At 34.7% G+C, this 27,175-nt stretch overlaps 1 protein-coding gene across 7 annotated transcripts in view; it reads left to right on the top strand.

The window, feature by feature from the left end:
- Nucleotides 1-27,175, top strand: part of SOX5 (SRY-box transcription factor 5) — a 1,007,084-nt gene that overhangs the window by 787,024 nt on the left and 192,885 nt on the right. For all 7 annotated transcript variants that reach the window (XM_069489787.1, XM_069489790.1, XM_069489788.1 and 4 more), the window contains one exon: nucleotides 3,806-3,874. In XM_069489787.1, coding sequence (XP_069345888.1) covers nucleotides 3,806-3,874 — 69 coding nt within the window. The remainder of the gene's footprint in view (nucleotides 1-3,805; nucleotides 3,875-27,175) is intronic.

Here is a 27,175-nt window from a genome sequence, read left to right as displayed (position 1 = left end):
TAGGACATAGAGGCAATGCCTATGAGCTACTATTTAAGGAAATTAATGGTAAAGGGAAGGTATGATAGAGGGTTTCATAGGTTCAGGTTACAAAGAAGGATGGAGCCTCTTTTCTATAGCTAAGTCGCTTTACTGTCCCATGTTACAGGCACAGTCCACTCACCATTTCAAGTAGAGGATGGCCACTATTTAATCAAAGGTATTTGTGTGTCTACACATGCCTGTAAAACCTTCCAAGCAGCTTTCAAAATATAAACTAGCAGTCTTGAAAGAGATGAAGAAATACTCAGATTATGTTTGGGAGCCTCCCCCCCCCACATTATTTCCATTTCATTCTTCTCTGCTTGGTGGTTCATCTCTGCCTGAAAGATGATATTTTTATTTTTAATGAAATGCCTCATCACTTTCCTTAAAGATACATTTGGCCTGTTATTGCATATGGCCCATATTCCTCTTGCTTTTCCCCATGATAAAAGAGTTCAGAATGTTTGCCTGCACCAGTATAAAAAACACCATTCTTTTTTTGTCCTTAATTCTCAATCCTTCAGGCATCTGAATTCTGGAGAATCCTAGGAGCCTCTAAAGATGTGGCTTAGATGGGAATATTTCTTTGTAGAGCATCTCTACTTATTTTGGTGGGTCTAAAGGCACACCTGTCCTGAAAAATCTAAGCAATCACTGATGGAGAGGAAGTTTCTGTTCTTTCTCTTCTGCCTCATCCCTGAAGATCACTAAAGGATTCTAGAGTCCTTTGATTCTACTACTTTCTCAAGACCTCTGACATTCTCCTTAGAATGCTAGAAACCGTTAGGTTCTTCCAGAATTTCTCTCCTGTGTGGGCTAGATGTCCCCAAATGCTACCTCCCACAGCCAGAGAGAAGAGCCGTGGTGACAGCTACAGGTCAGGTTTCTGGAGCCTATTTGGCTCTCCCAGCCGCCCTCTACCGTACTGAGCTGGCAGGCATAGTCACCACTCTGTGTTCACAGATCTCTTCGCAAAGGACATTGAATACTTACTAGAGTCAGGTCGGGTTTGTCTTCTTTCGAGAACTCCTTTCCTGATGCCCCTCCTCCCACTCCCTACTCAGCATAGGACAACCCTACGCTGCATGCTCTAGTACTCCTATGACAGCCCTTACAAACGCTAAGGGGTCTGTTCACTGACCAGCCTTTCTACCAGATTCTGAGTTCCATTCCACATTTATCTAGTCAACAAATGTCCATTGAGCACCAATTGGATGCCAGGTTCTTTCTAATTATTGGGGGTTCAGTGGGGGAATGAAAAAGGCAAAAATCTCTCATGTATTGAAATCTAGTCGAGAGAGATAGACAATAAGTAAACCAGTAAACTACAGTATATGTTGGTAAGTATTATGTTGAAAAATAAAGCATGGAATTGGGGATGAGGGTAGCAGATAGAGGAATATGCTCTTTTAAGATGGGTGCTCAGGGAAGACCTCATTGACAGGGTAACATATTTGAGCAGAGACTTGTAGGATGGAGAGAGTGAGCCATGGGGCTGTCTAGCCAAAGAGTGTTCCAGACAGAGGGGAAAGCAAGTGCAAAAGCCCAGAGACAGGAGTATCCTTGGGAGTTAGGAGCATCTTTGGTATGTTCAAAAAGGCAGTTCAGAATCGGTATGGTGGGTGTGGAGTGACAAAAGGGAGAGAGGGAGGAAATGAAATCAGAGAGGCAGCAGGAGGCCAAATCATATAGGGCCTTGCAGTTGTTATATGGACACTGACTCTGAATAAGACAGAAGGGTTTTGAAAACATGAAGAACATGACACAATTGTATTATTTAAAAGGATATCTCTGATGCTGGCCTGTAACAGCCTGTAGGGAGCAAGGGCAAAAGCACAAAGAGCAAACAGGAGACTGTGGCAAGAATCCAGGCAAGAGATGCAGTGGCTTAGAACAGGGGAAAGTGTGGAGAGGTAGGAAGCGGTCGAGCTCTTGATACAGTCTTAATGTTCCGTTAAAAAGATTTAAATATCAAGTGAAATATTAATATGAGGGAAGAAGGAACCAGACTGGAGGAAAGAATAATATTCTTTTTTTCTACCATCTCCTTTTCTTTCTTTGGAAGAAAAGAGTTTTCTTCTTTTACCATATTCCAAAGGTAAAATGAAAACATTAAAATAATCATAATTATACCAGTGTCCATATAAGAAGTAAAAAATTCATTATAGAGCATGCACAGTGGCTCACACCTATAATCCCAGCATTTTGAGAGGCTGAGGCGGATCACTTGAGGCCAAACATTCAAGACCAGCCTGGGCAACATAGTGAGACCCCATCTCAAAAAAAAAAAAAAAAAATTCATTGTGCAGCCATGTAGACCCAGTCCATCATATGGGTTCTTTATTTTTCTTCATGGTAAATTTTTTTTTCCCTGAGTTTTAAACTTAGAAATTAAGGGATTTATTTTTTAAATGAAAATGATAGTGATTATAACTTGAGAATAAGATCTAGAGTTTATAAGAGTGTGATAAGTTTCATGAGATTAGAAGTTATACCTTCATAAGAAGGTTTTTCTACCCTATATCATGTAATGAAGAGTTTAAAATTTTCTTCTTACCTATTCATTCATTAATACTTTCCATATCACATTTGTACGGGGCTCCATGCAGATAGTGAGGAAAATATACATGGTCCCTATCCTCAACAAATTTATGGTCTTTACCCTAGGAGACAAAAAGATGTTAATAAAAGGAAAACACCAAATAAATATAAAATATAAATGTAAAACAGCATGAGGTATAGCATTAAGTAAATACAGAGGGTGTTATGTATCACTCCCCAATAATAGGGGAGTGATCATGCTGTTCCCTAGGTTAGAAAATACTTAAGATGACTATAGGGAGGGCCAAATCTCCAATTTAGTTTTGGACCTGTTGAATTTGAGTACTTTAGAATAAGTTTCTGGATAAATGGGTCTGAAGCTAGAGAAACAAGTTTAGAAGTCCTTGGCATACATAGGGAAGAGGGAAAACAATGGCATCTAAAATTGAGCCTTAGAGAATTACATTTAATGACTGGACAGAGACATTAAAGGGACTGAGAAGGAATAGACATGAGAGATAGGAACAAAACCATGAAAGTGTGATGTCATAGAAGCCAAGGGAGAAAGTTTAGGATCAAGGGAAAGCATTTAAGTGTTGAATTCTGATGGGAGGCCAACCTGTGAGGACTGAAAAGCACTTCAGAATTAGAAATGGAAGTGATCGGTGACCTCCTTAAAAATCATTTTGATAGAGAAATGGGAGCAGAAACCAGAATGAAGTATGTTGAAGTCAGTGGTGAGTGGTTTGTGGGAGGCAGAAATGAGAACAGTATTTAGCAAAAAACAGAAAATACCAAAAAACAAAAGATACCCAAACTAAGGAGGATATGGTATCTTATAATACTTTGTGTTAACTGAATTCCTAAGTCACAACAACCCCCTGTGTATGCAACGCTCTTGCTGTTGCAGAAAAGGGCCGGCAATGTTGGCAGTGCCTTCTTAATATATCACCGGGCAGAGGGACTTTTGAAATTCTAACATTCCTTTCTGGGAAATTTCACTGTTGTAGTATCTTAGGCTTCATTCATTTTAGGCCAAAGGGAACGTAACTCTTCCTGGAGACTAAATACCTTGTTCATCCTACTTAAGGATGACTTGCTGATAATTTAGAGCCACAGGCACATCTATTTCCATCATCTAATCAGTGTCATAGCAAACTTTAAGAACTAGAACATTGATAATTTCTCCCCCTGTGACTACAATATACTCTTAAATGTTTGATGTGCAATTTCTCTACAGATTGCAAGACAACAGCAGCAGCTTCTGCAGCAACAACACAAAATCAATTTGCTCCAGCAACAGATCCAGGTCAGAAATCATAATTTCAATTAAAAAAAATAGATTCTGTTTCTTATTCTTACATGACCTAACTGAAATGACCTCCAACATAAAAATTATGTTCAGCCCAATTCATGACGTGTCACCTCCCGCGCCACGGGAATCTGTCACAGGCCCTACTGTGCCAAGGAGCTTCAATTTAAACAAGCTAACAATAATTTTCGTCCTACCCTGAGAAGAAATTACTGCAGAGAAATGTTTCATTTTCTCTTTACCTTAATGTTTAAAATGTGCCTGTAAGTGGTCTTAAAAGGGTAGGCACAGGGAACCAAAGCAGAAAGGGGCAGCAGGTTTTTGGTTAGAGATGGCCAGAAAGAAATTTTTTACTGTATGCCCAAGACCCGTGTGTGATAAAGGTGGAGCATAGGGAAGGCAGTGATTTGGAGTTCAAATTGACTTACCCGTGGTCTTGCCTGGAGAAAACAAGCCCGAAGGCTCTACAACCTCCGTATTTTTGTTATGTGGAAATTCACAATGATAAGGAAAATAAATGTAAGAAGGAAGGAAACAACTGTATTGGTAATAATGGGAAAAAATATTGTCAGGCATGTCTTATTTCCACCATTTGCTAGTGGCATGAATTTTGACAAAATGCTTTGTTTCCCTTTATGAAAATTTACTTTATGAAATGTACTTATTTCATAGAGATTTTTGAGGATTAAATGAAATCGTGGACTAAAGAGCCTTAGCATAGCTTCAGGGCACATGGTAAGTGCTCAAAACCTACTTGGTATGACTATCAAGGAACTCAATTTCTGGAGCTATGAATCCAAACCTCTGTAATATCATCCCTCTGGAGGTTACTGTTAGATTTGCAGTCAGCTAATCTGGGGAGAAATTCATCATTCTCTTGAAGTTATGTCTTGAGAATTCCAAATATTTTATTAGGAGTAAATATCGTAAATGACAGAAGCAAATGTGCCAAAACTATCTCATTCTTGTATGAATCATGTTTTATCTTTGCCAACAAATTCTCTCCCATTTAGTCAGCTTGTATCAGGTACACTTAATTTCTTTACTCTGCATTTAACAGCCCAATCAGTGTTTATCCTTTCTTGTTCTAATTGGGATTTTAGTGAGGTGGTGACAGCTTCAGTGAGATAGTGGAACATCAGTGAGATGTTTCAACCAGGGATCTTTGCCTTCCTTAACTGTAATTATGATCAACACATTTCTAATGTATTATTATCTATTCATACCTGGAGTGTGGTTATTCATTTCAATAGTTTAAAACTGTTCATTGGACTTCATATTGTTCAGACAGAGCACACTGACTTTGAATATCTTTTTAGTTGATTATACAAGGTTATCTGCATTTAAAATGTTTTTAAATATTAAAAAGATAATGTATTGAAATTGTTATGACAATTTCTCATCGTAAATAAGATACAATTCCATAATCAGCAATGCGGTAAGTCACTTGGTTTCACTGCAATTTGATGAGGGTTCCAATAGTTTGAAAATTTTATGATTTCTATAAGACTAAGTCCTTTCTTAAACAGAATTGCAAAGATACATTTAAACCCATATTATAAATATGTAGAAGTCTCAATAAACTGTGTTCTGATCAATTACATTAGCTAGTACCTTCAATGGTTTTTTTAGGAATGATTCTACAATTATGACCACCGTATTCACAATGTGGATTTTGAGCCCTGTATAATGACAATAAGTTTAAATGGATGGATTCTTGGTCCATTCTGTAGTACCACGGAGTACTGTAATTTATAAGTCAGAGCATTTTTGAATGAACAGTGCTGGAAAAATTATCTGTCCTAGAAATGATATGATTATAGAAACTGGAATACAGAGAGTAAAGGCCAAGTTTAATGACTTACTCAAGACCACACAATTAGTTACTGGTGGAATCAAGATTGGAAGCAAAGTTTTCTACCTACTAGTATAAATTTTGCCAAGTATGAGAGTTTTAAAAGCTTAGAATTTCTATTTAATCAAAATGTTAAGCAGTTGGCTTCCACAAGTTCACAGGGTGGGGGAAAAAAGTCCCTAAAGGAAGTAAAGTCACACTGAAAGTAATTTGGGAGAAACTTTCAAGACATGTTGAGATATATGCGTATTTTTCCTCTTTCCAGGGTTAGTGCAGATAAATGAAACTGACAGAGGCAAAACCCATCAAGCTATTATTAAAAAAAAAAAGTCTGGGAAGCAGGGAACATTTCAGGCAACAAATAATAAGTACTGAGCAAGACTGACAATCTGAAAGGAATTCATTTTCACAGCTTCTAGTATATTCATTAACTAAAAGCACAGTTTTAAAATATATTTTGTAAATTGTTAATTTGGGACAGTCTTACAAACACTTAATAGTTATGAAAGTCACAATATATTTGAATTATTTAGTCTACTGAGAGATTGTTCAAACAATTATGGGAAGCACTGATGTAGTGGCATGTGTAGAAATAGGAAATTAAAAATGTAGAACAGAACCATTTTTCCCCCCATATAAATCCTTACCATATTTCTTTTAGAATATTTTCTCTTCCTTCTTCTCCTTCTTCCCACTGCCTCTTTTTTCTAGGAAGCATACAGCAAAGACGAAGAAGAGTAAAAATAGAACCTGCTAATGTAGAAGGCAAATAAAATTTGTAAAAAACATAAAATTTATTTTAATCAAAAATGCATACATAATCAAATGCTCACATAAGAATTTACCATAGATTTATTTTATTTGACATTTGAAAATACTCTTGTATTTTGATCTGTTTTTTCTTTTTTAAATATGGAAACTTAACGCCTTGTAGAAATAAACATACCAACTTACATTATTCATCCTGATTGCATTTTCTTAGATGTTTTGTACCATTGTTGTTGCTCCAGCCTTTAGAAAACAATGCATTCCAACTGCTCTTATATAGTCCACAATTAAGGCTGCCTTTAAAATTTTTGTTTGAGTTATAACCACAGAAGACATCAACTTAGTTCAAATGTTAATAAAAGCATACAGCTGCCAGTAGGCAGATCTGTTAGGTGATTTAGATTGATAGTTTAAGAATTAGAGCAGGATAAATTTTTACACTTGATGGATATGTTAAATGATGGGAAGGATAATATTCCCAAACGTTTTCCTCATTCTTTTAGTGAGATCTCTCTAAATGAGAATGTATAAAGACTTAATTTATACATTTATATTCCATTTGAAATATATATCATTCGATTTAAAAAGTATAAATATGTTTGTGTGTGTGCACATTCACATATTCTAATAACCACATTATTTAAAATTTTTCTTGGCCTATTAGTTCTAATTTTTCTCAACCCCTAATGAAAAGAGTGATGCCATAAAAATTTGCAAGTGAACCAACTTTATTTAATCAATTAGGATCAGTTCTTTATGAACTGTTTTTCTTTAAAAAGCAACCTTAGCTCAAAAATTGCAAAATTCTAATTGGATTGAAAATTCAATCTCCATTTCTTCCTGATAAAGACTTTATAGGGTTACAGTCTTCTGCCAGGTTTATTCACATAACTCATTAGGATTAAAAGAAGAATTAAGAAAGTTTTCTGTTATTCTTTGCAACATCATAAATCAGTTCACCTTACAAATAAAATCATGTCATAATATCAGAAACATCCATCTTTCCTCAAGAAATATATCCACTTGTTTAGGAGACTCAATTTTAGGAACACTGAGGAGTTTCTGTTTTCTTTTTCTACTATTTGGCAATATTTTCCTCCAGTATTTTTGTTTATTGACCTTATAAGATAGAACATTTTTGCATTTCCTTTTACTATATCTAGCTAATTTCTAATGTATATTCATACATGAGATGAAATCTGTAAATATTTCAGAGGACAATATCTTTCTAGATTTTTTTTGAGGGGAAAACTTTTGTTTCTCTTACTCTATTGACCATTCTACAGTGCTCATCTTTAAGCAATTGTATTTCCTAATTTCTTTTCCATGTTAAATCAGCCTGTTTCTAATATTGATAATTAGAGGGTTTATGTTTCCAGCAGTGATCCTAGGCCAGTGGTTCATCTTGACCTGATTAACTGACACTAAAGCCTTTTACAGTAAGTGATTGAGAGACTTCCACTCCCATTCCATCATGACAACAAATCAAGTATTCCTGGATACCCAAGTTTCCTTTAATGTTGCAGCTTCTTTTTTTGTAAGAGCCAACTGTATCGGTCAATAAGGTTGCAGCTTCTGATGGGATAGGGTTTCTAAAGCTTTGGGTAGGTATGCAAGAAGCTTGTCCTAGTTATGAGTTTCTTACTTTTTTTCAATAATATTTAATGGAATTTGAGGTTCTTGTCAGCAACTAGTAGGGTTAATCCAACAGTGTGCTCTAGAATCAAATCCACTTAAGAGATTTTTAAGGGCAAATTTAAAGATATTTTGCTTCTTTCAACTGTATATTTATCACGATTCCCATACTGGGGGATCAGTGTTTGAACTTTAATAAGAGATTACAAAAATTTACTGCATTTCCCTCTCTGATTAACTTTTCTAACTATTGTTCATTGTGTTCTCTCGGGAGCAAAAGAATTGGTATTTAATAACCCCCTGTCATTGTTTCTGATTCATAAGGTAAGCATGTGCAGGACTAGTCATAGCTTTGGGTCACTGATTCTGTCTGAGCTAAGGGTAGAGCAAAGGAAATATTTCCATGCTCTTGTATTCTTAGTTGGGCAGTGTGCATTCCATATTATAAAGGAAAGAACTTGGTTCTTTAGTTAGTATAGGATTATATTTATCAGTATGACATACAATTTTAATTATATTAAATTTCTTTAAAGAAAATATTGAGAGCAGGATTCTGGAATCAAATACACTTGAATTCAGTGTTTGCATCTTCATACCTGATATCTGCTGTGTGATCATAGCAAAATTGCTTACTCCCTCTGAGTATCATTATTCCTATCTATAAAATGGGAACTATAATACCTAACTCATATCTGGTTACTTTGAGGATCAAATGGGATCATTTCTGGTGTGTATCAAGCACACAATGGTAATAATTTTTGCCTGAGAAATAAGAGAGGAAGATGTGTTCTTTCTGTGTTTCGATGATGAGCAATTTAATGAATGTTTCCAGCAAGAGGAGAATTTCTAGGGAAAAAAAAGAATATAATCCACAATCTACATGACAGTAGTCACTGAAAACTGTGAGTTCAGTGTTCCAAATTCATATGATTTTAGAACTGTAAGGGGTTTTTAGAAAGCCTTTATTTAGACCTATCTCTCATTTTGACATTTGTAAACCGAAACCAAGTAAGGTTAGAAGATTTTCCTAATGTCACAGAAGTTACTTGCAGAACGATGGCTGGATTTCAAGTTACCAGAATTTTGGCCCAGTTCATTTTTATTAATATTTCACCCATATTCTACCATTTAAGGCTTAATGGCCCCAAGTTCTAAAATGAGTTTTCTTTCCCTGGAAACTTACTGCTACAAAGTGAAAATCCAACTTGACTTATATACAATTGAATGATTAAGTTACAGTCATGGGCTCAACCAATTTGTGATAAAGGTTTCATTTTATTGGAGCCAAAGTTCTCTGAGCTCATTAGAGTTTTGGCAATTCTTGATAAATTATTATGCAGAAAGAAATCCATTGAAAGATTGTATTGAAAACATAATGTTAAAGGTGAAATAATAGTACGTACCTGACTGACCTGCTGATTTATGATTTCTTTCCCTGAGTGTGGTCAGTTGGAAGCATTTTACCTCCCTCAACAAGACCCCACACACATATATGAGCACAAAGGGATTACAAAGTAACCTTGTCCCTTTAGGAGCCTGGAAATGCCAAGAATAAACACCATGCAATTAAGGTAGCATTTCAACCTGGAGAAGGAAATGCATTAACTCCTTCAGCTCCGACTAATGTTTTGCCATTTGAAATAAAATGTACCATAACCGGACAGTACACGGTTCCTTGGCATTCAGATAGATTAGTAGGGGAGGAAATATGGAGATAAAAAGAAGTGGCTGTGAGGATGACTTTACCCTCCTCCTTGTACTTTCTTGAAGCAGAACTCCCGTTTGAGAAGACAGGTAGCCTGCCCGAAAGGAGCAGGAAGGACAACTGACTGCAGCCCTGTCCTTTCACTCAGAGGGGCAACTTTAAGAATTCTTTGTGTTCTCCCTCTCTCTTTTTTTTTTTTAATAAGTCTCCTGGAGATTATCTAAGGGTAGAATTCCAGTCATTCATCTTATGTCTCTGTCAAGGCGAAGCTGTCTCTGTGGGGACAGAGATACGGATAGATTGATAGGCATATATATTTTCATTTTTATTGCTCTAACACTTGCTACATGGCTAAAAGAGTGCTGGAAAGCAATGAAGGCAACCATACCAAGCCCAGTCCTCTAAACTGTGCCCAGTCCTCTACTCAGGTAGAGCAACTTTAAATCTTTTTTATTTTCTAATATGCCTCCTAGAATGTATTTAATACTTCTATATCAAAGATACAATTATAGCATGGTACTATTTCTGACTCATCAACTTTAAATATCATTAACCTGGAAACATGGAGATTTACTTAGCTCTCCGACTGTCACTCTGATATCCTCTCCCATTTCCCTCCCTCACCTCAAGATGTAGTTATATGTGATTTAAATTCTTCTAGTAGATGCTTTTAAGCTTTAGTTTACTTTTACCCCTTTTCTTGTTTAATCAAATATAAATAGTGTCTCTTAACACTCGCCTTGTCAGATGAGGGTAGCATCTCTTCTCTCTTACTCCGAAGTGGCAGCTTCTGTTATCTGTATGTTTACTCTGAATTTAATATATGTGTGTGTGTGTGTGTGTGTGTGTGTGTATGTGTGCATATATACATACACAAACCTATTGTGCTTTACCTATTGTTTAATCTTAAAAGATGAAAATCAATAATGGTGTTTACATTTAAATATAAATGCATGCATTGCTTTCTGGATAATCTAGTAGGGTATTCCTATCTTTGTAGCTTTGTGCTTGCCTAGGGTTTACAAATGCCTTTTCTTCATTTTTTTCCCCTCATGTTATCAGTCTTATTATCTCCATAAATTGCTCCAAACTCTCGTGAATAAATAAAATTGCTGAAATCCCCTTTTCTTTGATACGTGCTTCCTAGCCCTCTGACCCCCTGTTTTTTGATGAATTTATCAAGTATAATAGGTTATATTTATATGGAATTTTTAACTACTCTCCTAGACCTTGAGATTTTAATGTTTTTAATATTCTTATTGAGACCCTAGTTGAAAAAACAGTCTGTATTGCTTTTAAGTCGATAACTATATTGAAGTGATGTTGATCACCGAGTTCTGAAGTTGCAATCCTGGTTTTGAAATTCATCCTGATTTGGGTTCCTCACTAAAACCATAAAAACTACATGTAATGGAAGAACATTCTTTTTTGCTTTCCTTTTTATATTTGGAATGTCAGATTTCCCCATTGTTTTCCTTTTTCTGTTTTCCCATTTCTTTGCCATTTCTGTGTTTCTTCTCCAATCTTTGCAGTGTGATTTCTGAAGTGAATCCTGGGTTCACTTAATCCATTCAGATAATTGTTTAGTCTCTGGCTGGTGTTGCTATGGTCTAAAGAAGAGAGATCTGCATGTAAACTGAAATTACAGAGCCGTAGAACCAGTGGGCTTTTTAGCATTGGGAACATTTTATCCAAATCTGCCATGTGCCTAGGGGAGCTGCTTTTTCACAAATGTAAATGTGGCCGTTCCGGAATCACTGAGATTGGCCCAGAGAGCAGCCTGATAGCAGTTTTTCCCATGACTTTTCAACCTTTTCCCAAACAAAATTACCTGTGGACAAAGTTGAACACTGTTTTTCACTGAGGTTCTGCAGTCTGTATCCTATTAACAAAATAGTGTCTATCAGTGCTTAGATAAGACCCTGGGAATATAATTATCAAGTAGCGGGAAATAAAACCAAGCAAGTCAACAACAACAGAAAGATTTGGAGAATGTAGGTCAGAAGTCAGTATGTTGGTCTAAAATGAACCACTTTTTAAATGTCACCTTGATTTACATATTGGTGTGGTAAAATAAATGCTGTAGCTGGGAGTACTCACAAAATGTATAGAAAGAATTTCTATCTCCTGTTTTTGAAGAGAGGTAACCAATAGGTAGAAAATTAAATGCCAATGAAATTAGAAGAGTGTTAACATAAAATGAGTTATTCTATGAAGAGCACATTAAAATTACATCATGATTCAAGACATATATTCCAGGCATCCCTAAAACATGGCAAATTTGCTTCAGCTCCCTAGACAGAGTACGAACTTCTACCTTTGTGTTTTTGCTGGTGAATTTTTGTGTAACTTACAATGAGAGACTGGTTGAATTTTTGCTTTATGTCTGTGTGTATGTATTTCACTCTATTTTTCTGTAGGAAAGAAAGGAAAACAAGTGAATAAAATGGTAAAGGAAAGATAAGTAGGTAGTTAAGGACATATTTATGACACAAGGATTGTCCCTGGTTTTCCCTTGAAGGAGAAGCAAAGGGAAAAACTGGGATTGCTTCTTCTACAAGGAATATTCTAGAAGTGGTAAATTCTCAGTCTTCATCGTATGTGATATCACAGCAGCATTTGATAAAGTTGATCACTCCCACTTTCTTGTAATACCCTTCAGTTAGACTCCAAAAAACCATAATGTGCTTTTCTTTTTAACGTTCTATTCCCATTCTCAGTCTCATTGGGTGAATTCTCTTCCCATCCTTAAAAGGCTGAATTGTTGTAGTGCTCTATCACCTGACTTCTTTAACTGCACTTACTTCATAAATGGTCTCATTTAGGCTAATGGCTTTATATACTGTCCTGAAAGTAATATTCTAAAATTTGTCTTTCCAGCCTAGATCTTTCTCCTGAACTTCAGAGTTAAATACCCAAGTGCCTCCTCAGCCTATTTGAATACAAACCTAACAGGCACCTCAAATTTCACATTTCCAAAACATATCCTTTAATTATTAACATTTTTCCCCAAACTTCCCAATTTCTCCGTCTCTGAACATGGTACCAATTTGCCTATTTTCTGTAGCCAGAAACCTAGGAGACATCCTGAATCCTCTCATTCTCTCACACCTTACAACTAATCCATCAACAGTGGTTTTATCTTCAAAATCAATCATCTGACCAACTTCTCCCACTGCCATTCTAGTCCTAAGTCACCATCATTTCTCACTTACACTGCTGCAGTAAGCTTCTAACTAAATTGGTCACCCTACTTCCTCTATTGACCTTCTAAATAGATTTTTCCCATAGCTGCTAGAGTGATCTTTTAAATGTGATTGTGCTGTAACCACACTCAAAATCATTTCGTTTAAAATAAACTCAGACTCCTTACCCTAGTCTATTGGGCGGTATTTGATTGGGCCACTGCCAGCCCCTCATTCTCTCCACCCTAGAAACCTGTCCTTCTTGGTTTCTAGGAACGTGCCAAGAATGTTCTTTCACCAGGACATTTGCATTTGCCATTTTCATGGCCTGGAATGCTCTTTTTTTAGTTCATTATATAACTTAGAACCTCACATTGTTCAGATCTCTTCAAATGCCATCCTTCTCAGGGAGGCTGCCTCTGACAGCCCAATCCAAAATAGTCTCTGCATCCGCAGGGCAATCTTTAAAGTCTTATCATTTTTACTTTTCACAGCCCTTATTATCCTCCTTATATTTACTTATCTTTTTGCTCAATCCCTACCACCACAATCCACGCTTGACGATAATTTCTGTGGGGTCAAAGGTTTTGTTCAGGTGTGTGCCTGAAGTCCCAGCTATTCTGGAGGCTGAGTCGGGAGGATCATTTGAGCCTGGGAGTTCAAGTCCAGCCTGGGCAATATAGTGAGACTCCATCTCTTAAAAAAAATAGTAAATAAAAAATAAGAAAGATTTTATCTATAATGCTCACTGCTGTAACCAAATACCTATAATAGTTCCTGGCATATAATAGGAACTTAAAAATATTTATTGAATGATTGAGTGGATGAAAGAATGAAGTAGAACCCATTACCCAAAAATAATAAGCAAGAAAATAACTGTATTTCTCAAGAGATTGGAATAATACAGATGTTTGATAGACGTAAAAAAATAACCGCCCCTCACTCCAACTGTATGTGATTTGTGACCCTGTCCACCTCTTTCAGGTGCATAAATCTCCTATCTTAAAAATTAGTAGTTTCACAGTAGCAATTTCCCCTTTATCCTGTTTTATAAATTTTTAAATTAGTAATCTTAGCCGAGATTTCAAAGCCATGAACTATTTAGTCTACTACCTTTGAAATGTTATTCCATCTCAATAACTTTTTGACTTGTCATTACAAAGAGTGAAAAAGTCAGTATGATCACTTGAGCAGCCCACTGCCTGTGAAGTGTTTGGCACTGTACAGAGGTCATCTCACATTATCATCTTAAGAATTCAGACAATTTATGCCATTATCTCCATTTTTAGACGAGAGAACTGAGGACTGTCTGTATGTGTGTGTATGATTCGGAGACCCCGACAGCTGAGTACTTTGTGAACTGAAAAGGTGCCTTCTTCCTCCCTCGTTTCACTACAGTAGTAATAAGTGATTTAATTCAGATAATCTCTAGAAAATAAAAGTAATTGGTCTTGTCAGACTGAGTTAAACAAACGTGGCAGGGTTTTTTAAAAAAGTAATTTCGTTTTGCTTTCTGCAGTAAACAAGGCAAGACATTGCCTTTTTATAAATGGGGAAAATAAATACAAATAAGGAAAGGATGTGTTCCACATATGCAAATATTGCATATAATCAAACCACCTATAAATGCAAAAATAAAAAGAATGCTACGTTTATAACAGATAAATATCATCTCTTTAAAATTAATTTAGTACTCTGATTATACCTAAATAGGAAATTAAAAGAGGTGAATTAACTTTCATAATACACACATATGTTGAACTGAAAGAGGTAAACTAATGAAACAGGTAAACTACTTTGATACCATATATATGTATTTAACTATAGATTTATATTAATATGTGTATACACTCTGAGTTGTATGTATGTCCACATAGCCTCACTCAGGTTTCTGTGTCTTTTTTGATCACTTACTTTTCCTTTAACTTCTCTGTTTTTTGCCAAAATACATATATATATATTTAATTTTCTTCTCTAATAATTGCCATTTATTTCTGAATACATTCTTTATTCTCTTTCTACTTCTGTATTCCTTTTCATGACTTTGCCAATACCTATATTTGCCAATACCTGCTGCTCACGTAGCCACTTGTGATTTCTTTTATCTTTTTTTATTTTCTCTCTCCTCCACATAGTTCCTTTCTCTGGCTAACATTTTTCTTCTTTCTTCTTATTATTCAGTTGAATTTTGTTTCCATCAAATAAAAAGTTGATCACTAGTAAACAAAGTGAGTTGTGAAAATTGAATTTTGTTTTATTAATAATTTAAAGGTAAATTATTTGATTTTCTGTGGAGTGATGAGAGAGAGAGAGAGAATACAAAAGAAAACGTAAACAGGCTGAGAGGTTTCTCAGAGTGTTAGTATAATGTATTGTTGCAATCTTTTCATGGGAGAGGGTGTGTTGTCATGAGCACCCATGTCATGCAGCCAGAAAAGGAGGAAGGATGAGACTGCCTTAAGGTAAATCAGGAGATAGGAGGTAACAATAAAGTTTTTCTGTTGCCTGGTGGAGGTGTTTAGGATGTGTTTTCTTTATATCTTTATCCGCCCCTAATTGAGGATGCTTTAAAATTGAATGACTAGCAGTCAAAACGTGTTTGCTTCAAGCTGAGAAGAAAAATGCTGGTGTCTCCGCTTCCAAACTGATTGCGCTTTGTACACAACTGACAGCTACAGTCACTTTGAGTGACTGATAAGTGGGAAGCTTTGCCACTTATCAAGGAATGCAGGCTGAAAAGAAAAGACTGGAGCCGTTTAGATGCTTTGGCATGTTCAAAATAACATCTTACATCAGTCAGACTCAGAAGTACAAAACGACATTTAAAATGAAGTAATCTATATAGAAATGTGGTATACGTCTACGTGTGTATGGAAAGGAACAAAAATTATCTCACAAGACAATATCTGCAAAGGGGTGAAAAGAAAGCGTTGTTGTTAAGGTCACAGTTTGTGAAATGAAGCAATGGTTAAATCATTTACACACATTTGCGATGAAATTTCCAAATTTAAAAATATATAACTATAGATCTCCAACATTATTTATATGAGCAGCTAGCTTTGACCAAATGGATCCCCCAAAGCACCTTAATAATAAAAATGTCATCCACTTATATAGATAGTAATTTTCATGCTGAGGGAGAATCTCAATTTGCCTTTCCCCTTTTCCTTCTTGTGTAAATATTTAATATTTAAAATATATGTTTAAAATATTCTGTTATATCTAACTGAGACAACATGGTTATGTAATAAAATATGGTAGAAGTGTGTTTCTTCTTTTAATTTTAAACATAATTTTGAAACTATTCTAATGAATGAATATAAAGATTCACTGAGCTACAAGTTCAACAAATAGGACCTTATAAAAATAACAATTTTTTTGTATTTGGTGATTAAGCTTATGTGTACAGTACATGTATATTGTGTTATAAATTTTCTAGGACATTTATGTTTCAAATATTTTATCTGTGTATTCACACAAGTTATTCTTCCTTTGTAGTAAGATAGATGCACTGTACCTCAATGATTTAAACCCCTTTGCAAACACCATGCTGTGTACTTAAATAACTGGTTTCAGTTTGATAACCCATAAATTCACTTTTTTCTGTCAGACCATGTGTCCCAATTTTAGTTTGGAGACATGGTTACAATAACCATATCCATGGTTAATTCTTCAAGCTTCCTTGGCTTGAGCCTGTGTCCTGGTAGGCTAAACTTAATGTATAGTCTTTTAATTATTTAATGACTAGCCAACTGCATGCTTGAAGGATGTAATTCTGGAACCTACAAATTATTTCATTCTTCTCAATTGCTATAGGATGGAAGACAACTAATGTTTATACGATTGTAAAATCTTTGGGATATGCTCAGAGATAACCATTTGAGTGAGTAGGAAAAAGAATGTGTTAGGACAGGGTGGAACTCAAAACAGTCTGAGGACTGGAACAGGTCCTCAAGAATATAAGAAACTTATTAAACTCACTTTAATTCAGCTGCTATTCTTTTTCACTGCAAAACTTTTTTGAAGACAAAAGCAGTTTGGTGGTTTACATTCTAGGATAAGCTGCTGATCTCATCACAGACCAACACTTTTGAGTAATACTGAATTAGAACATTTTGGTCAATAAAATACTTATTATAGAAAAATAGACTTTAGAGATAACCTAGTCCAACATTTTCTTATGTTTTTAGATGAAAAAGATATGGTCCAAAAATGACAAGGGCCATGTTCAGGTCCCATAACTAATTAGGTACAGACTATGTTTTTCTGGGTTCTACTTTAGTCCTGGTTAACCATTAAATAGATCAAGGGCATAGGTACTCATGAACACAAAATAAGCAGCAATTCTGCAGAGCCCATCAAATTGAGTTTATCTTATCTGGAATTTGAAACTAATATTAAATCTACTGCTAAAGAAATTTGAAACAACATTTGAATGTTCCCATAAAGGTTGTTAAATGACATATTGCTTAGAGAACAATTAGGAATCTTAAATTCTTATTTGCTAAAATTATCAGTAGTTCATTTTGGAAGATATACATACAAAACTTTTTTAACAACGTTTATTTCATTGGTTCATGATGGGTCCTTTTTTTTTAAATGACCATCTTTATGGTGAGCTAGTATCTCTGTTTGACCTATTTTGGATCAAAATGTTTAACATCGTATTATTAAAATCTATAAACTAACCAAATAAAGAAAGGAAAAAAAATGGTGTTTCAAGATGAAAATAACTTCTGCTATATTTCTTCAAGAAAAGTGTTCTTTTGATAAAGAGTAGTTGAAGCTCTTTCACAGTAAAATTCAACTATTTTAAAGGGTCTCTTTGATTTCTTGTTATGTTTTAAAAACCTAAATTAGGAAATGAATATTCTGGCTAAGGAAAGTATTTTCCCATTATCCACTTGATTTTACTTTTTCTCCCACTTTAAAATGATGCCCATTCTACAGCCTCCCCATTTTGGAATATTTGATATGCTTCTATTCTATCATTTATTGAAGGCTTTATCTTTCAGATTCCTATTGTTTTAAAGTATCTTTTCTGTTTTGTTCTGTAATAGGTGCTTCATTCATGTAAGGGAACAGGAAAGCAAGACCTTTTTCTAAATCATTTTCCCCTGAGACATTGAGTGAAGTCTCTTTTGTGATTTAAAAAAAGGCTACTGCTCTTAAATGCATTACAAGCATGATCTTGAGGTGTACAACTACTTCTATCAACATGTCTTTACTTTAACCTGTCTTCTTTTTAGCCTGTCTTCTACCTCCTATGTTTTTCTTCCTCTCTTTTACACTATTACTCAATTGCTCTCTTCCCAATTATTCAAGTGCTCATGAAACAAAATGATTCCTAGACAACAGATTGCATCAGTGAGAATTTAGGAGAAAGGACACAGTGTAGAAATAACCATTCATCAGATTTTTTCTTTTTTGTAAAAAGCCACTTTTTAAAAAAATTGGTACCCTGGTAACATGAAAATGCTAGTAATTCTTATAACAGAGTAATAGTAATAATAGTAATAGTAATAATAATAGTAATAATAATAGTAATAGTAATTCTTATAACAGAGCTTAGAAACCTTGTGAATCTCACTTCTCTCACAATACTATCATTATGGTATTTTATTTATATTTCTCTATAATATTTGGCCACCATAAGGTACAGTGTTAATATATGTAGATCAGTCCCACTTTGAGTAATAACCAAGTAGATTCTAATTCATTTAATAAATGTGTGCTTATCCATGTTGTGACACAACTCAGGTATCCGATAGTTTTCTTCTAGCATCCAGTCTTAATCATAGAAGTAACATAAGAAGGGTTGATAGCAGGGGAAAAAATAGTAAATATCGAAGCCAATCAGTGGGAATTCCTGTGTTATTTTTACATTAAATAATATCAAATTACAAGTTATGCAACCAACTAAAGTTCTCAAAACCATGTATGCTATCACTTTGCGCACTCTGAGATTTTTAAAAGCTTCTGATGCTAATATGTATTATTTTCCCCATTGCTCCTTCTTTATATGATTAAGTCATCAGAATTTTATATTCTATCTAAAATGAGAGAGAGGTACCTCTTTGCTACGCTTTTTTGGTTCCATACTCAGAGCCAGATGGAATTAATATTCTCCTGTTGCCCATCTCCTCCATGTAGCTTCATTAGCAGTGATTTCTTTTCAGTCTTTCTTTTCCTCTTTTTTTTCTCTTGCTTCCATTGTCTTCATTTTGAGACTTGTTCAGAGAAAATAGAGAAGAAATATGCAAAAACAAATAAAATCTTTCAACATAACCCTAAATTTGATGTTTTATAACATTTTTCATACAAGCTAGTAAACAATGAAATGATAACTGGAAAATAGAGGCAGAGAGGCTTTAGAAAAATCAAAATTATCTGAGTTTTCATTGGAAAAGATGAGAGAGAAAACATGGTTTGTGAAAACATATTTTGCAACCTTCCTCATTCAATTTAGATTAACATACTGTGATCGAATTCTGCCATGTCCCTGAAATTATGGACCTTAAGATGTTGATTCCTTTTGTCCAATCTCTTTTTCTAGATGCAAAGATTAGCATAGGAAGTGTTTACAGCCTCACAATGAAACTGAAATGTCTTCATGAAGGAAAATTCTTGAATTTTAAAATTTATTTTACTGAAAATATTTTACAAAGCTCAAGAAATGTATATATACCAGAAGAATTATTTATACACCATTTTGTTTTTTTGTTTCCTCTCATTAGTGTCTTCTAGTAACATTAAGGAGTGCTAATATACTAAAACTTTGATGATTTTTCTATTTGAAATCTTTAACCCATACACACATATTTATTGTTTGATCACTTTTATTGATTCCTTTGTAGAAAGATTTTAAAGAATTATTAAGTATCCTGAACTTTGAGTATGTCTTTCATTTTAAAATATTTTAAGGAGGCTAATAACCTACCTGTTAAAGACATTTTAAATCTTTTACTTTCATAACAACCATCAAGGCAATAAGGCAAACATTATAATTTACCTTTGAAAATCATAAAGGAAAAATATCATCGAGGAATGACGTGAAAAGTTAGCTAGTGCTGTTGACTGTTAAGATCACTGGCATATAGTTATAAGTCTTTTCTCTTTATGGTACAACTTCAACTTAAAGGAGAAGTAGAAAATAACCTCCGAATGTGCTGTGCTTATTTCATTTCTACTCATCCCTTCTCTCCACCTTGACCACTATTAAGTTTTATTCCATTCCGGCTGTGTTATGCTGTACTAAATGTCAGTGGGATGTCTGCCCACATCATCTGTTATAATGATCTGCTCCTACTCATAGGGACTCTTTCACTGAGGCTCTCTTTTTACAATCTTACATACCCACCTGCTTGCATAGGAAATATAATTCTCCCCTTATGTGATCCTGAGCTGGTCTTAATAAACATGATGATGAGAAATGCTCCAGGCCTGTTTTCTGCTCACTATTTAATAGCTTGATAAAAGTGAAAGAGCAGTAATTAAGAAAGAATACAAATGTTTGTCATTGGTGGGGAAAAGAAAACAAAAATCAAGGTTGAGGGCTGACTAAAAAATATGAAATAGAAATTGTATTTGCTAAATATTTTAATGAATAAAGCCACAAGTCATTTCAATGTATGTAACCAACACAACTAGAATATTTTTGGCCTTTTAAAGTTCAGTTAAAGTTGTTGTATTTATGAAAGGTTATAAAGGACCCCAAATTACTATCAATTAAGTAGAGATCAAATATCCTAGATATTCTTCTTAACTGTCATGAAGACATTCTTATCACCTTTAAAACAATGCTCACACATTACTAATAGATTGTCAGAATCCTATGGGGAAAATGTAGTAATACAGCTTTATTTAGCATGAGAGTAAACTGAGGCAGTAATGGTAGCTGTTTCAATCTCGAAGGACCAAAGTAAACTAGAAATAAGAAGCATGAGCTAAAAGGCTACAGGCAGTCCACAGGACTTGGAAGAGCCAAACACTGGAGTGAAAAAGCATTTCTCTGTGTGAGGATGGTGGCCAGATCTTTAAGGTTGCTTTGAGAGGGCACTTGCGAAGAAGACAGGTAGGAAGAATGATGGTATTTTCCTTGAAAGACTATTTGGGCTGTGTACCTAGATCATAGGATTTGGAAACAGGAGACTTTATAATTTTTTAATCGTATGACTTTGGACAAATCATTTCATACCATGGATTTCAGTCCCTTCAGCTGTAGACTGGAAATTTTGGTATCTCTCACACAATTGTTGAGATAAAAAATCAAATGTAATGATGTAAGTGGGCCTTGTGATTGGTGGGGCACTAGAACAAATGTATGATGTTGTTAGTCATCTATTGTTTCCTCCTATGCTTCATCTCATTACTCTGAACTTGAAATTCGAGTAATCAGTATCTCAGAAAGGTTTTTGTTTCTTCCTGGTCCTCCCCCAACCCCCTAGGAGAAAACAGAGCAGGAGAAAAGACAGCTGAAGAATTATGAATTTACTTCACAATTGATATAATTAGCTTAAATTTGTGGCACACGTGTTAGTGTGGTGTCTAAAGGAGTTTGGTGGATCACAACCCTTTGTCCCAAAGTTATGCCTTACACCACATTTTATTATCATGCATATGAAATAATAAACGTATCTATAAGAACAATGAAAGCATGTTGTCTGACAAAACCATTAACCATCCGAAGTTTCTCTTTTTTTGTTTCTTTTCCTTTACTAATTATAATGAATGCTAGTATCTTTGTTGATTTATATCTCTGAATTATCTTTGATCTTCTTCAAATTGAATTTTCGTATTAACCTACTTTCTAAACCTTTACATTAAGTTGTATATGAGCACACTAAATTATGTGATTTACCAAAATTTTATTTTATTTTTGTCATAGGTCGCAATACCTTCTGTGTGTTGCATAACTTAAGGTGCCTCCATATCTTTGGAATCAAAAATTTTTAGTAAGCTTTGAGAAAATACTAGAATAATCTATGTGAAGAATTTAAATCGGTTTTTACTTATGAAAATTTTATCTGGAGACTGGGAAATATTTAAGCTAAGCCCAAATTTCATAAGATGTATTACTAATGATGATCATGTTTGGATAATAGATAGTGAGACTAAGGTTCTTTAATTGTTAACTGATTTATTAGCTATTCTTTGAGGCCAGACATTTCTTTGGAGAAATAACTACTCTTTCCTTTGAACATCATTTATTGGACTCTGTGCTAAGTTGCTGCATGCTTCACCACTGATATTTCTGGGTAGAATTCATTCTTTAAAGGAGCATATGGGAGCAGTTGATTGCTTCACCACAACTGGTGTCTTGCCTCCAGCTGTGTCCAATAATCTGGCATAGCTGTATTTAGTGGATAACTACTAATGTTGTTATTGGTCATAAAAGTTGTTAAGGTACTTAGAGTAATAATGGGCTCTCTGCAGAGTAGAAGTATATAATTTCCATCTGACCTTTTAAATGTTACTGATCTATCATATAACGTAAAATTAAAATAAGTACAAGTTATAACTATTTTATGTCATTTTAAACATTATTTCTGTATTTTTTGTTAACGTTTACTGCATCCTATGTCCCTAATCAGGTGGTGTGAAATGAAGAGACTTATCCTTAATTATAAATAACAGAAAAAGTAATTCTACCAGTGCCACCATGGGATGCATTTTTTAAAACATAGGAAACCTTATACTTCTCAAAGAGAAGTTGTAAACAATCCCATGAAATTTCACCATATATTAATTTATATTTAAATTTAATCTACATAAATTAATCTATAAAATTAATATAGATTTCTTTCCACCAATGTACTTTACTGTATGCATAGATATTTGATCAAACTTTATGAACAAGTGTTATAAAAAATGACACTAAAATTCAAATGTCACATTTAAGAAGATATTGCATTAATTTATCCTTTTCAAAAGGATAGATATTAATAATCCCTCACTATTTTTTCTGCATTGAGATTTATATATATTGCATCAAGTTATCTCAAGCATGGCATATGTATATAGGAAATAGAATATAACTGTAGATGTACCACAAAAAATTACTTTAAATATTTCTAACTTCAAGGCTGAGTATGGTGGCTCACACCTGTAATCCCAGCACTTTGGGAGGCCCAGGCAGGAAGATTGCTTGAGGCCAAGAGTTTGAGACCGGCCTGGGCAACATAGGGAGACCTTGTCTCTACAAAATGAAAAAATTTAGTTGGACATGGGGTGCACACCTGTAGTCCCAGCTCCTGGGGGGCTAAGGTGGGAGGCTTGCTTGAATCCGGAAGTTTGAGACTGCAGTAAGATATGATTGCGCCATTGCAGTCCAGCCTGGGAGAATTTGTCTCTTAAAAAAAATGTCAATCTTCAGTTATAAAAATTAGTCTGTCATTGTTGCCTTAATATTATTTATATAAAGTATTAAGATAAATTTTAGAGAAGTATTTAGATGATAAATTCCTATCGTATATTCATACTGTGGAATATTGTGCAGATATCAAAGAGTAAGAGAGAGTAAATGTACCAGCAAGGAAACAAGACCAATAATAACCAATATAATTATTAAGTGAAGAAGTCTGGTCATAGATATTTTATATACATATATATATAAAATAATTTCAAATGATTTAAATACACACATTTACACACACACACACACACAAACTGGAGAACATATCTGTTCCTTATAGTATTAGTGGAACATGAAACTGAAAGAACTGAATAATGCCACAGTATTAATGATTCAGATAATTCTAACAAAATCAATACCCAGAAATCCCCTAGGGTGGAATTAATGATATAGATTAAGTCATATCATTAAGTTATCCTGAACTGCAAGAGATTTTGCACATTTCAGTACCATATATCGGGGGGTAAAATTTTTGTTCACTAGTTTTAGAACTGTTATTATATTAGTGCCATAGGCCTGCTATAGCAAATTGCCACAAACCTGGTGGCTTACAATGAGAGAAACTTATTCTCTCCCAGTTCTGGAGGTCAGAGTCTGAAATCAGGGTGTCGGTGAGATTGGTTCATTCTGGAGGCTCTGAGGAAGCATCTGTAGCATGCCTCTCCATAGCTTCTGGTGGATGCCTGATAAATCCTTGGGTTTCTAGGCATCAGCCTAGCTCACAGCAACCTCAAACTCCTGGGCTCTGGCAATCCTCCTACCTCAGCCTCCCGAGTAGCTGGCACTACAGGCACACACCAGGAGACCTAGCTAATTTGTCTATTTTTAGTAGAGGTGGGGGTCTCACTCTTGCTTAACCGGATCTCGAACTCCTGAGCCCAAACGATCCTCCTGCCTTGGCCTCCCAGAGTGCTAGGATTGCAGGTGTGAGCCACCGTGCCCAGCCACAGGGTTTCTTGGCTTGTAAATGCATCACTCCAGTCTCTGCCTCTGTCTTTACATGGTTTTCTCCCCTATGTCTATGTGTTTCAAATATCCTTCTCCATTCTCTTATAAGAACAGTGGTTTTTGATTTAGGGCCCAACCTAAATCCAGGACGTTTTCATTCTTTACTACATCTGCAAAGACCCTATTTTCAAATATGGCCATATTTAGGTACAATGGATAAGGACTTGGACATACCTTTTTGGGGATACCGTTCAACCTACCACAGGTATTAAAATTATTTATACATTGTACTGCAGTTATTTTGACTATTGAGTATTTTGTTTCTTTGGGAAAGTACCACCTCTAAAAAGAATGAGACAAGTAACATTGCTTTACCATTTTAGATGTATTTAAATTTTAACTTTTAGTCAGACTTCATAGTTGTTATTTTTCAATGTACTTGTTATTTGTAAAGACAGTGTTATTATTGAGTGATGCAGTCTATATGCAACAGTCCCCAACCATTTTGGCACCCGGGACCAGTTTCATGGAAGACAATTTTTCCAGAGATGGGGCGGGGGTGCTGCCAGTGGAGCTCTGCAGCCTGGTCCCTAAAAGAGACCGGGACCTAGCCTAAGGGTCATTTGTAGCTAAACCATATTAGTTCATCAGATGAAATCTGTACAGATTGCCTTCATCACTAAGAAATTTTAAAATACCACTTTTTCTTATTTTCCATTATTCTTACCACCATACACTAGACTCTTGACCATCTGGATATAGAATTACGTATCACTTTTGTGCTCTGTCTAATATGATGCCAGAATATTTAGTGAATTCAGTTGAATTTTTAAACAAATGATCTTGATTGACTACATTTTTATTGAGTTCACAGTGGTGGCGGGTGTATTGGCATTGTTCTGACATGGTTCTACCATGTGAAAGGTGTAGTCAAAATAGCAAGGGCTCTCACCAGTCAGAGAGAGCAACATTTAAATGGCTGCTCAACTAGTCTCTAGTGATGTTACCTGAGCAATTTACTCTCTTTCCTCATTTCTAAAATACAGATCATATATCTTTGTTTCAGGCTTGTTGTGATCATTAGAAGTAAATTAAAGCACTAAGTCAGTGCCCATTAACAGAAGGTGCTTGATAAATGGTAATTAAAAAGAAAATATTAATAGCAACTATGTGGTGATGATGATGATATTTAGAAATAGGATTTACAATGAAATGATCCATTTTATTTCATTTTGAGGTAAGAGCCAAGATTTGTTATACTGTGTTAGGATAATTACTTTATCAATATAATATTTTAAAGCTTTCCAGTTCTACTTTCCAGTTGCAATTACGTCAGGTTGTTTCTGTTAACATTTTTCTGTTTAATTTTGTTTATGTATAACAGCTATTCCATCTTACGTTTTGTAAGCTATATCAAGTTCATCAGCATATCTTTTCATAAGATACATTTAAATATAGAAAAATATAATCCATCAGAATATACAGAAATATGCTATTAAGCTCAAATTTTTTTAATAAAATAGTTTTTTGCTTCAAAGATGTACAGCAGATGTGTGGCAACGTTGTTGATTTGGCATCAATATATATCAAATGCATAATTATTTTCTGTGCATGTAGACAAACACACTTCTTTGCCTATATGTTAAAGTTTTCACGAAAATCATGCTAAAAACAAAACATAGGGTGTGTTTGATAAATATTAACTGATGGTGCTAAGCTTAAAAATTAAGAAGTGAGGACTATCCAACCCTATTGGGTAATGTGTATTTTCTTCTTAGTTTTATTTCTATATGGGAAGTAATAAGGCTTCTTCAAGTAGCAGATCTTTCTTAAAGTTACACACTGATGTGTCACATTGTTGAAGTAAACATGCAAAAAAAGGCAAAATAAAAATAGACTCTCCTTGAAAGCAAGCTACCTCTTTTGTTTTTATGAGGATAAGAGTACATTTATAATTCAGGGAAGATAGGGCTACACACTTTCTTCATTTCTAATTTCAAGATACTCCCTGAACCTGGTGGACCTGTATTGAATGTGATGCTTTTAATCTTATATAATGCACTGAAATTATACCAGGCAAAATTATATACCACATATATCAAGTTATTTGTTTAATCCAATAAAGAACTTTCTCTTTCTCTCCCTGTGTGAGTGTGTTTGAGAGAGTGAAAGAGTGAGAGAGTGTGCTTGTGTGTATGCATGAAAATTATTATCCCATAATAAAGTCATGAGTTTTTTTGAATAACTAACTTTATCTATTAGAGTACCATAGAAATAATACTTTTCAGAAAAATAGGTCTTCTTATGATGATAGGAAGATGCCAAAACATTCCATTCGTTCTCAGCTTCAAGCTGTTGAAATATTGGACTGTGCAGAAGTTCCATTTAAAATTCATTAGTACTAAATACAATTAATATTATGCTATAATAAAATTTTCAGAACTCATCCAATTTCCCGTAACAACCTTATCTCCAAAATATTACTGCAAAGCTACATTGATACTAGGGTGATTTAATATTTTCCATCCTGATTTAGTCATTTTCAATACATTGGTCACACAGACATGCACAGAGACACACAGACATGTACCACCCACAACCTCTAAACCATTAGAAGTAACATTACATTAGGAATCCTGTTTAAATTGGTGGCATAAGAATTAATGTCATCTATTCTCTAATTCCTATACTTCTATATTTACTCCTATTGGGGTAGAATTAAAATAGCTCTCTTAGAATTTTGGTTTCTTGTAGGGTGCTTGTTAATACATCTGAATTGTGAGTATAC

Source organism: Eulemur rufifrons, chromosome 16 (genome assembly GCF_041146395.1).
Source record: "Eulemur rufifrons isolate Redbay chromosome 16, OSU_ERuf_1, whole genome shotgun sequence".
Classification (NCBI taxonomy): Eukaryota; Metazoa; Chordata; class Mammalia; order Primates; family Lemuridae; genus Eulemur; species Eulemur rufifrons.
The sequence above is the reverse complement of the archived record's forward strand: the minus strand, read 5'-3'. Positions and strand labels throughout refer to the sequence as shown.